Source organism: Epinephelus fuscoguttatus, linkage group LG22 (genome assembly GCF_011397635.1).
Source record: "Epinephelus fuscoguttatus linkage group LG22, E.fuscoguttatus.final_Chr_v1".
Taxonomy (NCBI): Eukaryota; Metazoa; Chordata; class Actinopteri; order Perciformes; family Serranidae; genus Epinephelus; species Epinephelus fuscoguttatus.
The window spans coordinates 34,417,246-34,436,919 of record NC_064773.1 but is presented as its reverse complement, the minus strand read 5'-3'; the positions used below and the strand labels follow the sequence as shown (position 1 = coordinate 34,436,919).

The window sequence follows — 19,674 nt, the reverse complement described above, 5'->3', positions numbered from 1 at the left end:
TTAGCACGAGCTAATTAGCAGCAGCGGTTGACATCCAGTTTTAAAAGGCTCAACTGTTAAACTTAATAACCGCTAGCCATGTGGTGCTACAGTTGGCGATTATTTGTAACCTCTCTGGCTGCTTGTGAGACACAGCCGTGTGTTTGTCTGAGCTGAGTGTTAATGTGTAAGGTTAATAAATAGCGCATTGCTGTTCTACTTGGTTGTTGAAGGCTAGTCTGTCATGGGATGGTGAAATGGTGCCTGGGTGTGTTTATAAAAGTGCAGTGTGACGATATAAACATTTCATACACCAGATGTAACGCGGACCTGAGATGTGAATTCAAGTCGTTCATATGAGCCAGCTGTCACTGTTTGTATCTGTTAGTGGAGACTCCACTCTGTAGTGTAGTTTACATACTTTACTGATACACCAAAAAATTACACAGTAACACTTGGCTTCATAATCTCCCTCCCTACCATTAACTATAAATTCAATACTGATTAAAAGTCATTTTACTTTCGCATGCTTGTATTTATGATGTTGATCTGTTGTGTAGGGTTATATGGGGGCAAGGACTTGAGTGGAGGTCATTTGACAATATCCCAGGAAATCCTCCATCTTTTTCGCAGTTTATTGTTGGCAGGTACGAAGAGTCAGAACTCTTCTTTGTTTTTGTTGTGTTAGCAATAGTGATGTCAGTTTGATTTGATTGGGTCAAGGCTATGGAATATTTTATCATCGATATTTTCTCACTACATCTTAGCCTTTCTTACCCTCAGGCGTGTATAAACTACAGGTTATACACGTGTTTTTTAAAATACAGAAATGTGAAATTATCGGTTATCGTATCGGTTATTGGACATGAGAAGCAGGCAATTATCGGTTATCTATATGGGTTGAAAAAATCCATACCAGTGCATTCCTAATAATTAGGGGCCGGGCAGCTTAAGCTGCTAGGACCCTATTGTTATCCTGCATGTTCTTCTTCTTTCTTCTTCTTCTGAGGAAATCCTACTTCCCATGCGCGAAAAATCACCAAACTTTGCACAAAGGTCCAGTCCCATGCCAGATTGCCTCAGCTGCAAAAACAGGACAATAGTCCTGATGGTGGCGCTACAGCAAGCCTCTAAAGTTCAAAATTTTGAAAATCCACATCAAATCAACCATATGTGCTACAGATTTGCAACTTTCACCAAAATGTAGCCCCAATACTGAGGAAAATTTGGTACATTTAAACCTATTGCAAATTATGAAGTCCATCACTCTGTTTTTTTTTTTTTTTTCAAAAAAACCTATTAAACCTATCTCCTCCCACAATTTTTTCTTAATTGACAAACTTGCTACAGAGCATCTTCAGACTGTCCTACACAAACGATCCACACAGATTTTTGATTTATCGAAAATTGAGCCTACAGTGCATCAAATGTTTGACTGTAAACTGTATTGTAAACATATACTTGCAAATTCTTGCTAAATACATTTTCAATGTTCATTAAAAAAATGACAAAATTTTGGAGTCATGGTAGATGATGTTTGGAAAATATCAGAATTTTATCTCAAAAACTGAATTTTTTTTACAGCATTCTGAATTTCGCTCTCATGTGAACAATTGGAGTCAATGCAAAAATGGCATATTTAAACATCAGTTTTTCACTTATGGAGCCAATAAATCATTGTTAAAAACAAATTACCAACATCTCCATGCTGTCTAGATGCAATTTGTGTATTTTCGGATTTTTGTTTTAATAACTGAATTTTTGACAGCTGTTTGAAATCTGCCTTTACACACTAACAGCTGCTGTCTTGCACACAGGTGACTGGCTTAGTCAATTTGTGAAGTTACATGTGACATTTCCGTTTGCCAGTTAGCTCAGTGAGATAGAGGATGGTTCTTGGTGTTGAAGATTGTGAGTTTAAGCCTCAGCTCGTGCAACATTTCCACATGAGAAATCTACCCAAGCTTTTCATAAAGGTCCAGTCCCATGCCAGATGTCCTCAACTGGAAACACAAGACAATAGTCCTGATGGTGGCGCTACAGCAATCCTCTGAATTTCAAAACTTTGAAAATTCATAACAATTCAACCATGTGCTACAGCTTTGGAACTTTCACTTTGAAATTTGCTTTTCCATGGTATGGATGGCTACTGTCTGGCACCCTGATGCTTGGCTTAGTCAATTTGTGAAGCCACACATGAGCTGTCACTGGCCAATTAGCTCAGTGAGATAGAAGATGGACCTCAGTCTCAGAAGTTGTGAGTTCAAGCCTCAGCTAAGGCAGAATGGACATTCTTATGCGAAAGTCCCATGTTCAGGCATCATGCCATGTGGATCAGAGACTACTAAGGTTAAAATAATTATGATCCAGGCAGTTTCGCCGAGAGACAAATACTCTTTATCAACACTTTTCCCTGTTATCCCTTGTCTCTTTTCCCTGTTTATTTGGCTTAGCGATCAGTCAATATGCAGAGTCTATCCAATAGCTACTTTTACATTTTAAAAAATGTTTTCACCATGGATAATGTTTAGCTTTAAGCTAGATCAGGCCAGTTTGTTCATAATTGCTAGCAGTTAATGTTATTCTTACTTTCTTGTTCTTGAGTTTTTTCTTTCCTCCGTATATTATGAGTCTGATCACTTCAGCCACTCATCCACAATTTGAAGGGCATGCCATAATTATATGATGTAACTTCTATGTTGTGATATGCTTTGTTTTAGTGTGTGTGTGTTGCTCAGAATTGCCTAATTTTGCCTAAAATTGTCCGGCCCCAATCATTGCTGCGCAGCAGCTATAATTAGCACATGAGTTCTTGAGTTATGGCAAAAAATATATTTTGTGAGGTCACAATGACTTTGAATTTTGACCACAAAATTCTAATTGGTTTATTCTTCAGTCCAAGGGGATATTTGTCTCAAATTTAAAGAAATGCCCTTAAGGTGTTCTTGAGATATTGCATTCACGAGAATGAGACAGATGCAAGGTCACACTGACATAACAAATAAATGATTGTGATAACCAACACTTCCACATTTTAAGGACGACCTGAGAGCAGCAAAATGCAAAAACAGCAGGAATCTGATTAAAGTATGTGTGTGTGGGTGTGTAACTGAATGTGTTCATGGAAAAACACTGGACCGCCCGTGCACACACACCTGCCATACCTATGATGGGCTTCTGCAAGACCAGACCGATCACCTGCAAACAGATCCCCTCCAACTGTTGAGTGATCTGTGAGGTAGAATGAAAAAAAATAGTATCAAATATCACATACCAAACTGTGATAGGATGTTCAATTGTTTTCTGTAATGGCTGTGTGTGTTTGTGTGAGCGAGTGTGACCTCCTTGTGGTCTTCCATGACGGTGAGGATCGTGTCAATGGTGCTGAGGATGCCCAGGGCCATGACAGTCTTGTCCTCATTCTCCTCGTACTCCTCACTCTGAAGGACCCTGGTGAAAATTTCTGCCTGCCAAACACACACGCACAGCGATTGCACACACAGGATTACATTACATGCCTGCAGTAACAGACAGAGACATCAAGGCACAGACATACAAACACAATGAATCTGCAGGTTTCAGAAAAGCAAATGAAGACATTTTAAAGCTATACTCTACAGGACTGTCGGTTATTGTTTGTGTACATGTTTGCTAGCATTGTGTTCCTACCAAGTTCTGCGTCATGTCAACAGCAATAACAGCCACCTCCTGGTTGTACTCGCAGATCATCTTCTGAATGACGTTGGTCAGGTCATCATTTTCCGTTTCTTTCACCACATGCAGCAGCTCCTGCATGACTGGCCGGATGTAGGGCCTGATGTACAGTTTGGCTACACCCATGCACACAAACACAGAGCATGTGTCTACAATCCACCATTACCAGTATTTCAATATGCTCATCATTTTATGTCATCTATATTCTGAAATAAAATTACATTTACTGGCAGTCCTGTACTCAAGCAGAAAAAGGGGGCAACTGGCTCATAATTATTAATTTTAAAAATAAATTTATATACAGTAACATGTGTTGCTTACTTATCTATTTATTTTAGTACCTGTACAGTGATGCAGACCAGGGCGACATTTTGTTTGAACATTGCAAGGGACACATTTAAAGTAGGGGGTCGTGGAGTTCCTCATCCAAAAAAGTTTGAGCCTCAAACACTTCATTTCCTGCATTCTGGTGAATTTTCTAGCATCAGTTTATGGTAGAAATGTATTTATTCACGTAAAGGAAAACTAAATTCAGGTGTCAGGTGAAAAATAAAAATAAAAATATAATGAAATATAACGCAGTAAGACTCAGGCATTCTGTACTGCTTTCAATTCTTTATTCTTTGGAAAGATCAACTTGTCTTATTTCATACTGTCTGTTCAGTCAACACATGATTTACTGTGTATAAATGAGAAAGCGTGTTCTGCAGTGAGGTTTAAATGATTTAGCTTGTATAGCACGAATCTGTCTTGATGCTGGCATACTGTATATTGCAGTTTCCCCTTGCTATAGCCTTTATGCTAAAGTCCAGCTCTGTACTTAACACACAGACATGAGATTGATACAGTGACGGACTGGGACCAAAAAGAGGCCCTGGCATTTTTGACACAGAGGCCCCATGGCGGCGCATCGGCCAGCCAGGGATAAAAAATTTTCATATTATTTTACAAAAAAATATGCATTTTTACGTCATTTTAGATCATCAGTTCCTTATTTGTGAAAGAACAGGCGTGGTGTCTCATATCCCCCCTCCCACATATTACTAGGTACTATGATTGATGATTTTACACATACTAACATAAAAAACACTACCATTGGTGTAACGTTTCAGGGTGCCACAGAGTGTTCCACAGCTACCATAGAAACTCACACACTCACTCACTGCCTTGATGCACAATAGAAGAGGAGATATACAGACACAGTCATTATGAATGATAAAACTGATTTGTGGCTTGCATGGGAGCATGTGGAAAGCTACAGTATCTCACATAAGTGAGTACACCCCTCCCATTTTTGCAAATATTTCATTATATCTTTTCATGGGACAACACTATAGAAATGACACTTTGATATAACTTAAAGTAGTCAGTGTACAGCTTGTATAGTAGTATAGATTTACCTTCCTCTGAAAATTACTCAAAACACAGCCATCAACATCTAAACAGCTGGCAACATAAGTGAGTACACCCCACAGTGAACATGTCCAAACTGTGCCTGAAGTGTCAATATTTTGTGTGCCAACCATTATTATCTAGCACTGCCTTAACCCTTTTGGGCATGGAATTCACCAGAGCTCACAGGTTGCTTCTGGAATCCTCTCCCACTCCTCCATGATGACATCATGGAGCAGATGGATGTAAATGTCCGCATTGATCCTGACCTACGGTAAGGGGGCATAAAGGGCTCACTCACTGACTCTCTGACTTAATTTGACAATGGGACAGCCCTCACACACTCACGCACTTAACATGATCGCGCCTCTAAGTCAGTGAGTCTGTAAGGGATCGAATTGGAATTGGGCCGTTGTCACTGACGTTGAGTGCATTACCCATCATTCATTTGTCACTTGTCAGATGTCAAATGTCATCACTCAGTGATCGCGAGAAAATGCTTGATGACCAAAAAGACTTTATATTACCGGTAGCCCCATTTCACTCATATTTATTTAAAATTATATTTAGGCTACTACTTATATGTATATTGTGGCCGATAAAAATGTTTTGGGCCGCCAAGAGAAGATTTATTTATTTTTTTTTTTTAATTTTTTTTTTTTTTTTTGCCTGCTGGCGGGCGGCCACAAGGCCATGCAGCCGTTCTGGCATTTGCCCAAAAGCCAGATGGCCAGTCCATCACTGGATTGATATCATGTCTTGTCATCTTACTTTAAGAAAGCAAAAGGTACAAGTGTGCTTCTCAAAATTACTATTCCTTTGAGTGTGTATGCATTCATAATAACATTTGCACTTTTTGCATTAGCTCTCATATTCATACAGTAGCTTGAATCATCTTCATCTTTTAGAAGTTTTTTCCATTCACAATCTTATAGTAGAATAAGTTAATTAAAGGAGTGTTAAAGTACTGGCTTCAAAACACACACTGTGAAATAACATCCATATTCCTAAACAGACCTTGTTCCTGGTTGCTGACCAGCGTCTGCAGAGCTATGGCGGCTTCCACCTTGACAGGCATCTCTTTGTCGTCAATCAGATCCTGTTTGACCAATTCCACAGCGTTCCTCAACACTAGCTCATCATGGAAACGCAGTGGGCTGAAGCAGTGTAGCACCCAGCAAGACTGCCAAAACACAGCACAAAAAGCACAGATGAATACAACACCCAGACATGGTTCATCTCAGGCCATTCCACAGTGTTTTTGAGATCTCTGAAACCACCACTATGAATGGAGCTGCCCCACCACATGTGTTAGTGTGGAATACAATACATATGAAGCGATGAAGAGACTGAGAACACTGAGTAATACTGACTGAATGGACCACCCAACAAAACATGAAATGTATTTCAGCACGAAGAACAACACATGCAAATTAAAAAATTGCTGCATGTGTTTAAACTTTTCACATATAGCAAGTAGCTCATTCCATTGCTTATACGTTGCTGAGGTCCCTGTTTACTTCCTGCAAGCTCTAAAGAAAACAATAAAAGCAGGATAGGTCATGGGGTCAGTGACAGCATTCAAATTTTGCATTGTAGCCAAACTTTGGTGCCGCTTCTGTTGACGTTAATAGGCGGGCACAATAATTCACCTTGACGGAAAAATCCTTCCATAGAATTAAAAGGGTCAGGAGGTTGTGTGTGCGGGGGGCAGCAGGAGAAGGGGGGGCAGAGCAGAGAGGGAGTTGAGTGTCCTGACAGCTTGGTGTATGAAGCTGTCCCTCAGTCTGCTGGTCCTGGCCCGGAGGCTATGTAGTCTCCTCCCCGATGGCAGCAGGCTGAAGAGGGTGTGTGACGGGTGAGTGGAGTCACCAGCGATGCAGAGGGCTTTGCGGGTGAGGCGGGGGATGTAAATGTCGTGGAGGGGAGGGAAAGAGGCACCAATGATCTTTTCAGCTGTTCTCACGATGCGCTGGAGGGTCTTGCGGCTGGATGCTGTGCAGGTGCCGTACCAAACCGTGATGCAGCTGGTCAAGACGCTCTCGATGGTGCCTCTGTAGAATGTGGACATGATGGGGGCTGGGGCTCTGGCTCTTTGCAGCTTGCGGAGAAAGTAGAGGCGCTGGTGAGCCTTCTTGGCCTGGGAAGTAGTGTTGAGGGTCCAGGAGAGGTCCCCTGTGACATGCACCCCCAGGAACTTTGTGCTGCTCACCCTCTCTACAGCAGGACCGTTGACGGTCAGAGGGGAATGCTGGGTGCGTGCTCTCCTGAAGTCCACAACAATATCCTTTGTTTTCTCCACGTTCAAAGAGAGATTATTGTGGCTGCACCACAAGGCCAGGTGGCTCACCTCGCTCCTGTAATTTGTCTCATCATTGTCTCTGATGAGACCCACCACGGTTGTGTCATCTGCAAACTTAACGAGGATGTTAGAGCTGACACATTCATTTTCCTTGTTGGTCTCCAAACAGATCATGGTTCTGTCCGTATTTGCAGGAGAGGAATGAAATCGCCATTTCATCGTTTTGGATGGAATGCTAGATAGGCTCTTTGTTTTAGCCTACTAATGTGAGAGAATGTCGCCACCTGCTGATGTGGCGAATAACTGCACCTCACATTGATGTTTTTTCACAGATCCTGCTGCAGTAGGAATTGGACAAAATTGTGCAAACAAACAGGAGGGAAGTCAAATATGTCCCATCACCTAGGAACTGACAGGAAGCGATCCACAAATGTGCAAAATGTGCAGTCTCACATGTAAAAATGGATCCATAAATGCGTAAATATGACTTCATATGTATTTGCTGTGGTGAAACTGTTAATATTTGTAAAACCTGTAACATTTTATGTGAAATGAAAGTATTTGTTTACAGAGTAAGTTATGCACATCTTCATATCAATCTGTATTTTTGTGGATATGACTTTACACAACACAAATGTAAAAATACATGTTTGTGGATAGTGAAATATTTGTCAATCATGGTACACATTTGTAGACTGTCTTTTGTGGGTTACAAAATAATAAAGTCCAATAAAAACCTCCATATAATCCCCCAGGTCCACTTTGTTTGAAACCAATGCAACAGCATCCAGTCAAGTTGCAGGAGAAAACCATGAAGAACTAACATTACGCTAATCAGCGGCAGTTGCACAAGAATGATACCAAAGATAATTTTTGCACAAAAACTATGCAGTGGTCACCAAAAAACAAATTGTGACACAACAACTTGTAAATTTAATATATCATTATTCCTTTGTTAGAATGACATTACATTCAGTGAAGAGCGCTACATGTCTTAATTAGGACTCAAAACTCAAAGTTTAGGACTTGGGACTCGTCAGTCTTGACTTAGGACTTGTGAAAATGTGTCAGTTGCAGTCAACATTAAAAGGATTCAATATCTACTGTAAGAAAAATAACTACAGTATACACAGTTACACCAACAGCACCAGCATAAAAACCATAATCAGTCAGTTCTTGTTTGCATAGACACTATCTGGCTTTAAAGCATTTTCCAGAGCACCGGTATATCTGTTATGGGTGGGTAAAAAAAAATCGATACAGCACTGTGACAGTATGGTGATATTTATACGGCCATATTGTAACATCATATGGATGCCAAGTATCGATTATTTTATTATATAAATTGTTAATATTACATATCTAAATTAAACTTTTGGTAGCCTACTAGAATAATATAATCTTTTTTTCCAGTCACTAGATACATTTTGCTGCAATAAATATGGCTTAAGTGAGATGAACAGACTGAAAAACTTTATCTTATAAGATAGAACTGTTGTTGACAAAGTTTTCCTTTGGGGACAGAATTTACAGTTAAAAAAAAAAACAGTAATTAAAGCACAATATATTGCAATATATTTTATTGCAATTCTCAGCATATTGCAACACCCTTAAAATCACAAAAATATTGTATTGTCATTTAAGTATCGTGATAATATCGTATTGTGGGGCCTCTGGTGATTCCCACCCCTGATATCTGTCTGTCTGGGTTATAATCTAAAACTGAACTAAGTGAAAAAAAGATTAGCCCAGTGAAGGAGGGATTGGAGGGTTCACTCACCCTGGCTCGCAGGTAACCAACAGGAGAGTTAAGCAGAGGGAAGACATAGTTTTGCAGCATCAGCTCCATCTGCTCCCTGTACATCCGCTTCTACCGGGTGAGACATGCACACACACAGCACAGAACAGAGAGGATTAAAACACTTTGAGACCTCCTTAGATATTTGCAGAAGACACCACACAGAAAGAATAATTAACAAAGATGATCTGGGAAAATCTACATCTGGAGCAGGGGTGTTAAGAATCTTTATTGCTGCATACAGAGCAGACCTAGGTGCAGGGATTGTTTCCAAATTATATAAAGGCCTTCAGGAATTAGGTGGGACCAATACATCTTACATAAAAGAAAGATGGGAAAATGAAGGAAACTTTGTACTATCACTAGAGGATTGGGAAAATTTAAATGACATGCAATGGGAATCAACTAACTCTTTGTCATGGAGAGAGTTTAATTGGAAAAACAGGGTCAGATATTTTTTAACACCTGCACTCAAACACCCTGGGGGGAGGCAGACAACATGCTGGAGAGGCTGTGGGACAGAGCAAATCACTTTCATGTGTTTTGGGAATGCACTGTGATTCATCAATATTGGATTGAAATTAGAGACGGTATGAAAAATGTATTAAGATGTTACATTGATTTTTGTTTTCAAGTTATGTATTTGGGTAAAAAGCCACACCAGCTTTTAGGTTTCTCAAAATTATGTATGTTCAACATAATGCTGGTCGCCAGTAAAAAAGCGATCACAAAAAAAAAGGCTAAATCAAAGAGCACCCACACTAGTAGACTGGTTCAATGTGATGCATGAAATTTACGTCATGGAAAAACTAACATTTGCTCTAAGACTCAAGATGGATCAATTTGAAAAATGCTGCAAAGGATGGATTGATTTCATTAGCCCACATAGATCAGACTTCAGGTTATAATGGAACATCATTTGTAATGTAACCCCCATGTTTTTTCTATGCTACATGCCCCCCTTTTATTTATTTATTTTACTTTACCTCTATTTTTAATTCTCTTACTTTCTTTTTCTGTTTGTCCAATTTGTACTGTTTCAATTGTTAAAAAAGTGTACAAAGTATAACACTCTGTATATGTTGACTTTAAACATAATACAAAGATAATTTAAAAAAAAAAAAAAAAAAACACTTCGAGGCAGCAAGAGGATTTAAATAACTTTAGGCTCCATCCGAAGCAGAGGTGCATCTGTTTATCCAAGTACCTTCAGTAAGAGCTCAGCCAGAGCTCCAATGCAGTGTAGTGCACCATCCTTCTTTCGAGGGTCAGCAGAGGGGTCCATCAGTATCTGGTGGCAAAACTCCATCATCTGAGGGAGAACCTGGATGCCCAAAGGTTACATAGAGAAAAGTCTGAGTCTGCAGAAATTGTGCAGCACTGGTGTTTTCATCCCATGGTCAATTATTCTCATGCCTCATTATGGTCAAACTAACATGCTTTTAGGAACAAACCCCATGTAATTCTAAAATAAGAATTTAAAATGTCAAATTAGCTCTGCCAAGACAGCTAATTTTACACACACACACACACACACACACACACACACACACACACACACACACCTGTTCAACTGCTTAAAACGCAAAGAGGTAATCAGCCAATCTTGGGCAGCAACTCAATGCATTTATGCATATAGAGATGGTCAAGACAACCTGCTGAAGTTCAAACTGAGCATCAGAATGGGGAAAGAAGGCGATTTAAGTGACTTTGAATGTGGCATGGTTGTTGGTGCCAAACGAATTGGTGTCAGTATTTCAGAAACTGCTGATCTACCGGGATTTTCATGCAAAGCCATCTCTAGGGTTTACAGAGGATGGTCCGAAAAAGAGAAAATATCCAGTGAGCGGCAGTTCTCTGGCCGAAAATGTCTGGTTGATGCCAATGGTCAGAGGAGAATGGTCAGACCGGTTCAAGATGATAGAAAGGCAGCAGTAACTCAAATAACCTCTTGTTACAACCAATGTATGCAGAAGACCATCTCTGAACGAACAACACGTTGAACCTCGAAGCTGATGGGCTACAGCAACAGAAGACCACACCAGTGCCAGTCCTGTCAGCTTAGAACAGGAAACTGAGGCTACAATTCACACGAACTCACCAAAATTCAGCAAAAGAAGATTGGGAAAAACATTGCCTGGTCTGATGAGTCTTGATTTCTGCTGCCACCTTCAAATGGTAGGGTCAGAATGATGTAAACAACATGAAAGCATTGATCCATCCTGCCTTTTATCAATGGTCCAGGCTGGTGGTGGTGGTGTAATGGTGTGGGGGATATTTTCTTGGCACACTTTGGGCCCCTTAGTACCACTTAAGCATTGTTTAAACGGCACAGCCTACCTGAGTATTGTTGCTGACCGTGTCCATCCCTGTATGACCACAGTGTAACCACCTTCTGATGGCTACTTCCAGCAAGAAAACGCACCATGTCACAAAGCTCAAATCATCTCAAACTGGTTTCTTGAACAGGACAATCTGTACTCTAATGGCCTCCACAGTCACCAGATCTCAATCCAGTAGAGCACTTTTGAGATGTAGTGGAACTGGACATTTGCATTATGGATGTGATGCCGACGAATTTGCAGCAACTGGGTGATGCTATCATGTCAATATGGACCAAAATCTCTAAGGAATGTTTCCAGCACCCTGCTAAATGTTTACCATGAAGAATTAAGGCAGTTCTGAAGGCAAAAGGGTAACCCAGTACGAGCAAGGTGTGCCTAATAAAGTAGCGGGTGACTGTATATGTATATATCATCAGACCAGGCCCCTGCTCATACTCTTAAAGCTCAGCACCAGAACCGATCCATTACTCATCATTAAGTCAAAGCTGCACCTGCACGCATGATTAACACACAGGCTTCAGTCACTCATGTTAAGCTGAGTTCTCCATTTTTGAATTTCATATCCAGCAGAGGAAAAGTGTCTTTAACTGGCTGTGCTGGATGCCAGGATGGCGAAAACTTTCTGCGCAATCACTGCCAGGTAAGGAACCATTTTAGCATGCTTTTTCACCACTATAAAACCTCACAAGGATTCTTCTTGGGTGTCTTGAACTGAACCCCTGAATTGTGGCTTGATAAAAGTGATTTAGATGTCAAAATATTACAAATATACTGCACATCTTTTTCATTTGTTTTATTCTGAAAAATAAAAAATCTATTTTTGTTTTCACCTGCTGCCCACCCTCTCATGGGTCATTTTTACCCGTACTCGTGAATTTATATATATATATACACATACATTACACAGCTTTTTGTGGGTACCAGCAGGTACCCAACCCGGCGCAGGACTCTGGCACAGGTTGAAGGAGCTGACAGGATTGCATTTCACTAGAATGATTGATTGAATAGTTTGATGGACTGATTGATTAATAATTACCACCAGTAACACTATCAGATAAATTATAGTATAAGTATAGACCCTTTTAGCGTCAGTTTGACAGCTGGGGGCAAAACACGACTCACCACCACAGGGCTATAGGCTACAAAGGAGTCTTAAAATGTCGTCTTGTTGTGTTATTAGGAACCAGAATAGAGGGAGTCATGGCAACTTTGGTCAAATGTGATGAGACGAAAAGACTGGACTGAGGTGGTCATCAAAAATGCTTGCATGTGCAGTACACACTTCATATCAGGTTAGGGAAAAGTATTTACTGTTGTAGGGATGAATAATGTTATATGTATTAAGGGTTACCATGTTCACTTAATCATAAGGAAGGTATTAAGAGGAATATTGGACTTCTTCGTAACGCTAAACACAGTGGAGGAAACTGTTCAAGTGTTGTCCTCCTTTGTAAGGTTGGCATAGTAGTCAACCACAAAGCCAGCCATCCCACCTTCAGCAATCCTGTCAAATCCTCCATCCACTGAGTGAGAGCATGTTTACTTTTTTAAGTAACACTTGCAGCCCCAGAGAGTGAATGACCCGACATGGTGCATTTGTAAATTCAGTCTGACGCTCTACACTAAAATGAGAGCCCTGTTGTTCAAAGAAACGAAGTGTTCTATTTTTACATTATTTAAAGAATGGTTAGGTTAATCACACATTCACTCTGATCGGCACTCTGCTGCTCCGTCCCCCCAGACAGAGTGCCCAGAGTGAGCTCTGCCACTCCAAGAATGCGGTGCTCTGGGTAACCCATTACATTGCAACAGTGCTCCAAAATTACCAACAGTCCAGTTTGTGCTGGAGTGCGCTCCGTCCCTCGTGACAAGTATTTCTGAATGCACCACTTGCATTATCTTCCTCCATTGTTTAAAACAAGCCAACAAAACTTACTAGCAAGCGCTAGCTAATGCTGCGGAGAACTGTTTTGCCTCCAGCTAAGCCCCACCCACAAAAAATGCCATACTGTTTACTAACATTAAAAGGGTCTATTACATCTCATAAAACTGATTTGATACTTAGGCAAAAAGCTGGTGTCTTGCATAGTGCCATAGTTGAGTAAAGTTACTCAGTTCCTCTGGACTGATGCTAAAATACTCCTCCTCACCTCCTTCCTCTTGCGGGCAGCTTTACACAAGACACTCTGGGCAGCAGTGGCAGGTAGGGTGTGGTCATCATAAAGGTCTGAAACAAAAACAAAAACACACTAACTCACACAAGGAATGGGATCAAACAACATGTTGACAAACATGGCGGGCATTATTCGTCCACCACTAAGTACAGTAGTAATGATGCAAGGTCCAAACTACAAAGTGTACTTCATTAACAAAAACCCTCTCACTTTCTGTGATTTTTTCTGTGCTCTGATAATTTAATGTAACTTTCAAACAACTGCATAATGTTACCATGACATACCTGCTACCAATGACATTTGGTAGCAGGTATGGTGTGGTATCTGTTAGCCAACTAAGCTTAGTGATTTCCAGTGTCACATGTAGGTCTGAGAAATCAAGTCTGGTAAGAACACACCGGAGTACTCACTGAACTTCATCCGGATGTACTCATAAGGGTCTTCCTGCCAGAGCTTTTCATCCTCATCTTTGTAACACATGAGAGGGAATATGACTTCCTGGCATATGGTCTGTAAGAGATGATGGTTTTCATAAGGTTGGGAGGAAAATTATAGCGGCTTCAAACAACAATCCATCATAATAATAATAATAACAATAAAAATGTAGTGATAGAGGAAACATTGCATCCATCTGCAGTGCACCTTTTATAAACTATGGACAGAGTGACCTGGGGTGCAATTGTGGTTTAGTGGTTAGTGCTAAGAGCGATTCAAGAAGACCCGCAGGAACAGGAATCAGGATCAGGGGCATTGTGTGGTGGGCAACAGGCAGGGGCACGGTCCCGGACGTGCTGATCTGTGGCATCACAGACTGGCCAAACATGCTTGTTTTCCAACTTACTGAGTATTAAAAATAATCATAAATTAAAGCTGCAAGCAGCAATGAATGGGTACTTGTAGGACACCAGTCAAAGCAGCTGTGTGTTTCAGTGAAAGTTGCAAACTGCACACAGGAGTTAAATGCTAGTTCCTGCGTATAGTGCAGGCACTGGAATTGACCTATTACAATATTTGTGCCGTGCGTCCACAATGTGGTCCTGGAGAACACGCACTAATTATACACCATTTTATTTTATATCAGTTGTAGACTGAAACATGTAAATATAAAGTAAATAAAATGCTGATTGTCACACAAGGCTTACTTCCTGTTGCCAGAATGTGGTGTAATGACAATGACACCTCATTGGCATGTTGATGTCTTTTGGCCTGGGGTCTTATCAAACATGTAAAAATTTGGGGCAGAGTGGACAATGTACACTAAAGGAACAACTTCCTGTTTCGTGGCGAATAATATGACGCCAAGGAAATGGCTGTAATAAAAAGTTTCATGAGTTTTTGAGCGCCTTTAGCTCTATCAAAATGCAATGCGATGGTTGGGGCGGGGCAATTTTAGGCAAAATTAGGCAATTATGAGCAACACACACACACTAAAACAAAGCATATCACAACATAGAAGTTACATCATATAATTATGGCGTGCCCTTCAAATTGTGGATGAGTGATCAGACTCATAATATACGAAGGAAAGAAAAAACTCAAGAACAAGAAAGTAAGAATAACATTAACTGCTAGCAATTATGAACAAACTGGCCTGATCTAGCTTAAAGCTAAACATTATCCATGGTGACAAAGATGAAAACATTTTTTAAAATGTAAAAGTAGCTATTGGATAGACTCTGCATATTGACTGATCGCTAAGCCAAATAAACAGGGAAGAGAGACAAGGGATAACAGGGAAAAGTGTTGATAAAGAGTATTTGTCTCTTGGCAAAACTGCCTGGATCATAATTATTTTAACCTTAGTAGTCTCTAATCCACATGACATGATGCCTGAACATGGGACTTTCACAGAAGAATGTCCGTTCTGCCTTAGCTGAGGCTTGAAGCTGAGACTGAGGTCCATCTTCTATCTCACTGAGCTAACTGGCAAGTGACAGCTCATGTGTGGCTTCACAAATTGACTAAGCCAAGCATCAGGGTGCCAGACAGTAGCCATCCATGCCATGGAAAAGCAAATTTCAAAGTTAAAGTTCCAAAGCTGTAGCACATATGTTTGATTTGTTATGAATTTTCAAAGTTTTGAAATCTAGAGGATTGCTGTAGCGCCACCATCAGGACTATTGTCTTGTGTTTCCAGTTGAGGACATCTGGCATGGGACTGGACCTTTATGAAAAGTTTGGGTAGATTTCTCATATGGAAATGTTGCACGAGCTGAGGCTTAAACTCACAATCTTCAACACCAAGAACCATCCTCTATCTCACTGAGCTAACTGGCAAATGGAAATGTCACATGTAACTTCACAAATTGACTAAGCCAGTCACCTGTGTGCAAGACAGCAGCTGTTAGTGTGTAAAGGCAGATTTCAAACAGCTGTCAAAAATTCAGTTATTAAAACAAAAATCCAAAAATACACAAATTGCATCTAGACAGCATGGAGATGTTGGTAATTTGTTTTTAACAATGATTTATTGGCTCCATAAGTGAAAAACTGATGTTTAAAAATGCCATTTTGACTCCAATTGTTCGCACGAGAGCAAAATTCAGAATACTGTAAAAAATTCAGTTTTTGAGATAAAATTCTGATATTTTCCAAACATCATCTACCATGACTCCTAAATTTTGTCATTTTTTTTTAATGAACATTGAAAATGTATTTAGCAAGAATTTGCAAGTATATGTTTACAATACAGTTTACAGTCAAACATTTGATGCACTGTAGGCTCAATTTTCGATAAATCAAAAATCTGTGTGGATCGTTTATGTAGGACAGTCTGAAGATGCTCTGTAGCAAGTTTGGTGTCAACTGAGCAAAGATTGTGGGAGGAGATAGGTTTAAGGTTTAATAGGTTTTACAGTTTTTGAAAAAAAAAAAAAAAACAGTGATGGACTTCATAATTTGCAATAGGTTTAAATGTACAAACGTTTCCTCAGTACTGGGGCTACATTTTGGTGAAAGTTGCAAATCTGTAGCACATATGGTTGATTTGATGTGGATTTTCAAAATTTTGAACTTTAGAGGCTTGCTGTAGCGCCACCATCAGGACTATTGTCCTGTTTTTGCAGCTGAGGCAATCTGGCATGGGACTGGACCTTTGTGCAAAGTTTGGTGATTTTTCGCGCATGGGAAGTAGGATTTCCTCAGAAGAAGAAGAAGGAAGAAGAACATGTAGGATAACAATAGGGTCCTGGCAGCTTAAGCTGCCCGGCCCCTAATTATAATAATTCCTTCAGTTTCAATACGGTCCTTGCACTGTTTAGTGCTCAGGCCAAAATAATAATAATGATGATAATAATAATAATAATCATAATGATAATAACAATAATAATAATAATCATCATCATCGTCGTCATCATAATCATAATCATAATCATAATTCCTTCAGTTTCAATAGGGTCCTTGCAACGTTTGGTGCTTGTGACCTAAATCTGATTCTGAACTGTTAAAAGTTCAAAGCTGTGATGGATCAAAACCTCTGGCAGTTTCTGACCCTGCATTAAAAAAAACTAACAGGTTATATGATTATCAGACAGATGTTAATTTATGTATGCCCAACTCTGTGCTGGGCCATGCTTTTCTTTGGCAACACCATCTCCCCCATTGGTCAGTTGCAGAAACATTTTGTTGACATGCTGCAAATCATAATCATCAAGCAAAACTGCAAATGTCATACCCATCTACACATTCAGTCCACATTATATTCTTCCATGATTGTCCTACCTGCATATGTGGCTTCATCTGTTTCCAGGTTATTGAGTGTGACAGGCCCTGGTTGAGGTAGTTGAGGCACTGCTGCAGGACGCGAGGAGTAACATACTGCTTCTGTCGGTACTGGTCCACCACCTTTAGCAGGACCTGGACAGACAACACATCACAACAGACAACAGTGAAACCAAACCCATCAGAGCCTGACCAACAAATACACAGGAAATTTTCAACCACAGGTCCACAACCTACGACATGACCAAATTTACATTTAGAGAAACAATGCAAAATTCATGTTGAGTGGTCCCTGTGCTGCTAACCCTCCTGGTTCACAGTTCATAGTTAATCTCTTTGCCTTATTCTAGCAACCGAGAAATCTAAGCTCACCACAATATATCTTAATAGATCGACATTTAAAAAAAAAATGGATGTAAAAGGTGTACTCAATGTTTTTGTGTTCATATGACACAGAATTAAATGCTCAAACAACAACAAAAAAGCTATAGTTAGTTAAACTTTTATGTTACTGAATTGTACTTAACTAAAAGTTGAGTGCAAGCTGTTTCCAAAAAAAATTAAATTGAGTGACCAAATTAGGGTTTACAGCATACAACTCTATCGTTGGTATTATTATAAATAAAGTCAACCTTCCAGTAATAATATGACATATGTTAGTGAATTAAAAATATAAATGACTTGCACATTAAAAAATGCTACTGGCAGACCGGTCATCTTCATCTTTGTAAACTGACTCTTTGACATCCTAGAAAAGCTTGCTGATCCCTAATCTCAACCAACATATTCATGTTTCAGTGACACATGCTAACCTGCTGTATGCCCACTGCATATGTCTTCAGGAAAAAGTCTGCAAACTCGTAGTACTCCTTTGTCACATTGCCTGGGCTTCCATACCTGTAATTCAGAGTAGAAGCATGTGAATGGCTGCTAATGTCCCTCTGCTAAATTCAGATCTGCTTTCTGGTAACACAAGAGCAGCTTTGGACTCACCGTTCAAACATTCTGGTGATGATGCGTAACGCCCACTTCTTACACTTCCACCATGCCAGTTCTGGACGGTCGTCCTCATCTACCTCCAACGTCTCCTAACAAACAGACACTTTATGTTCAGCTTTTGGAACTTGTAAACCCAGCAGAGGAAGAGAACAACACAGCCAGATTTCACTTAGATTCAGTTACATTTTAGTGTCCATTACACTTTGCTCACCTCAAGATAATGTAATTGTAAGTACCATCACTATTATAAGTATTCATAATAATAAGAATTATAATAATAATCATGATAATAACAACATCAATAATAACAGTGGAGCCATTAGGGAGATATTTGATTGTGTACACTGCAAATTATTTCCAGGAAGTTAGATTATGCAACTGTAGTATTTCACAATAAATTACATTATTATCACCTCGCAGGCTTTTACTAGGTAAATATAGTAATTTTACAGAGATACACTGCTATATCACAGCAATATATGGAGTTCAACTGTGACATTACAGTGAAATACAGTAATTCTATGGGAGAATATTGCTAAATCACAGTAATCAAATGTACATGAACTGCGAAGTTACAGTACTTACTAGTTACAGAATTTACAGGAACGTGCTGTTATATCACAGTAATGTAACAGGCTTTAACTGTATGGTTACAGTTCAACATAATTATGCAGGAGTATGCTGACAAATCACAGTAATATGAAGGCATAACTACTGTGACATCACAGTATACAGCTGCCATTTCACAATAATTTACTGTAAAAATGACAGTAATTTAATTTCAAAGCAATGTAACTAGTAGCCAGTAACCTACTGTAAATGTACAGTCAAATATTTTACAGTGTAGGTTTGCATGTATGATTATATGTCATCTGTGGATCAATATGTGTGTGTGTGTGTGTGTGTGTGTGTGTGTGTGTGCGCGCGCGCACACACGTGCAGGCGCGTCTTACAGCTGGCACGTCTCGGTCCATTATGGTTCGGAAGATTTCCATCCACTGAGTCATCACTGTGTTGTTGATCAGCTGTAAGGGCAGCGAGTACTGCAGGACAATAAGGTCAATACTGTCATCATCATCATCATTATCATCATCACTATCACAGTGACAGTGACACACACAAGAGCTCATTACAAGCATGAATGTTATACACTGCTGACTTCATCTACTGTTTCAGTGAAGATGATAGCTTTAGTTTTGATTAATTTGTCATTCATTATTCTTAATTAAGGGTTCAAGCCCAAAAGCCCTA

General features: G+C 39.8%; 1 protein-coding gene across 5 annotated transcripts in view; it reads right to left on the bottom strand.

The window, feature by feature from the left end:
* ipo8 (importin 8) overlaps positions 1-19,674 on the bottom strand; it is a 106,136-nt gene that overhangs the window by 47,908 nt on the left and 38,554 nt on the right. For 2 of the 5 annotated variants that reach the window (XM_049567059.1, XM_049567055.1), the window contains exons 6-17: positions 19,377-19,466; positions 18,418-18,512; positions 18,237-18,321; positions 17,425-17,559; positions 14,103-14,214; positions 13,681-13,757; positions 10,393-10,509; positions 9,168-9,257; positions 6,103-6,268; positions 3,649-3,809; positions 3,321-3,446; positions 3,135-3,210 (exon numbers count right to left, since the gene is read on the bottom strand). In XM_049567059.1, coding sequence (XP_049423016.1) covers positions 3,135-3,210; positions 3,321-3,446; positions 3,649-3,809; positions 6,103-6,268; positions 9,168-9,257; positions 10,393-10,509; positions 13,681-13,757; positions 14,103-14,214; positions 17,425-17,559; positions 18,237-18,321; positions 18,418-18,512; positions 19,377-19,466 — 1,330 coding nt within the window. The remainder of the gene's footprint in view (positions 1-3,134; positions 3,211-3,320; positions 3,447-3,648; positions 3,810-6,102; positions 6,269-9,167; positions 9,258-10,392; positions 10,510-13,680; positions 13,758-14,102; positions 14,215-17,424; positions 17,560-18,236; positions 18,322-18,417; positions 18,513-19,376; positions 19,467-19,674) is intronic. The other 3 variants (XM_049567056.1, XM_049567057.1, XM_049567058.1) reach the window with 3 other exon arrangements.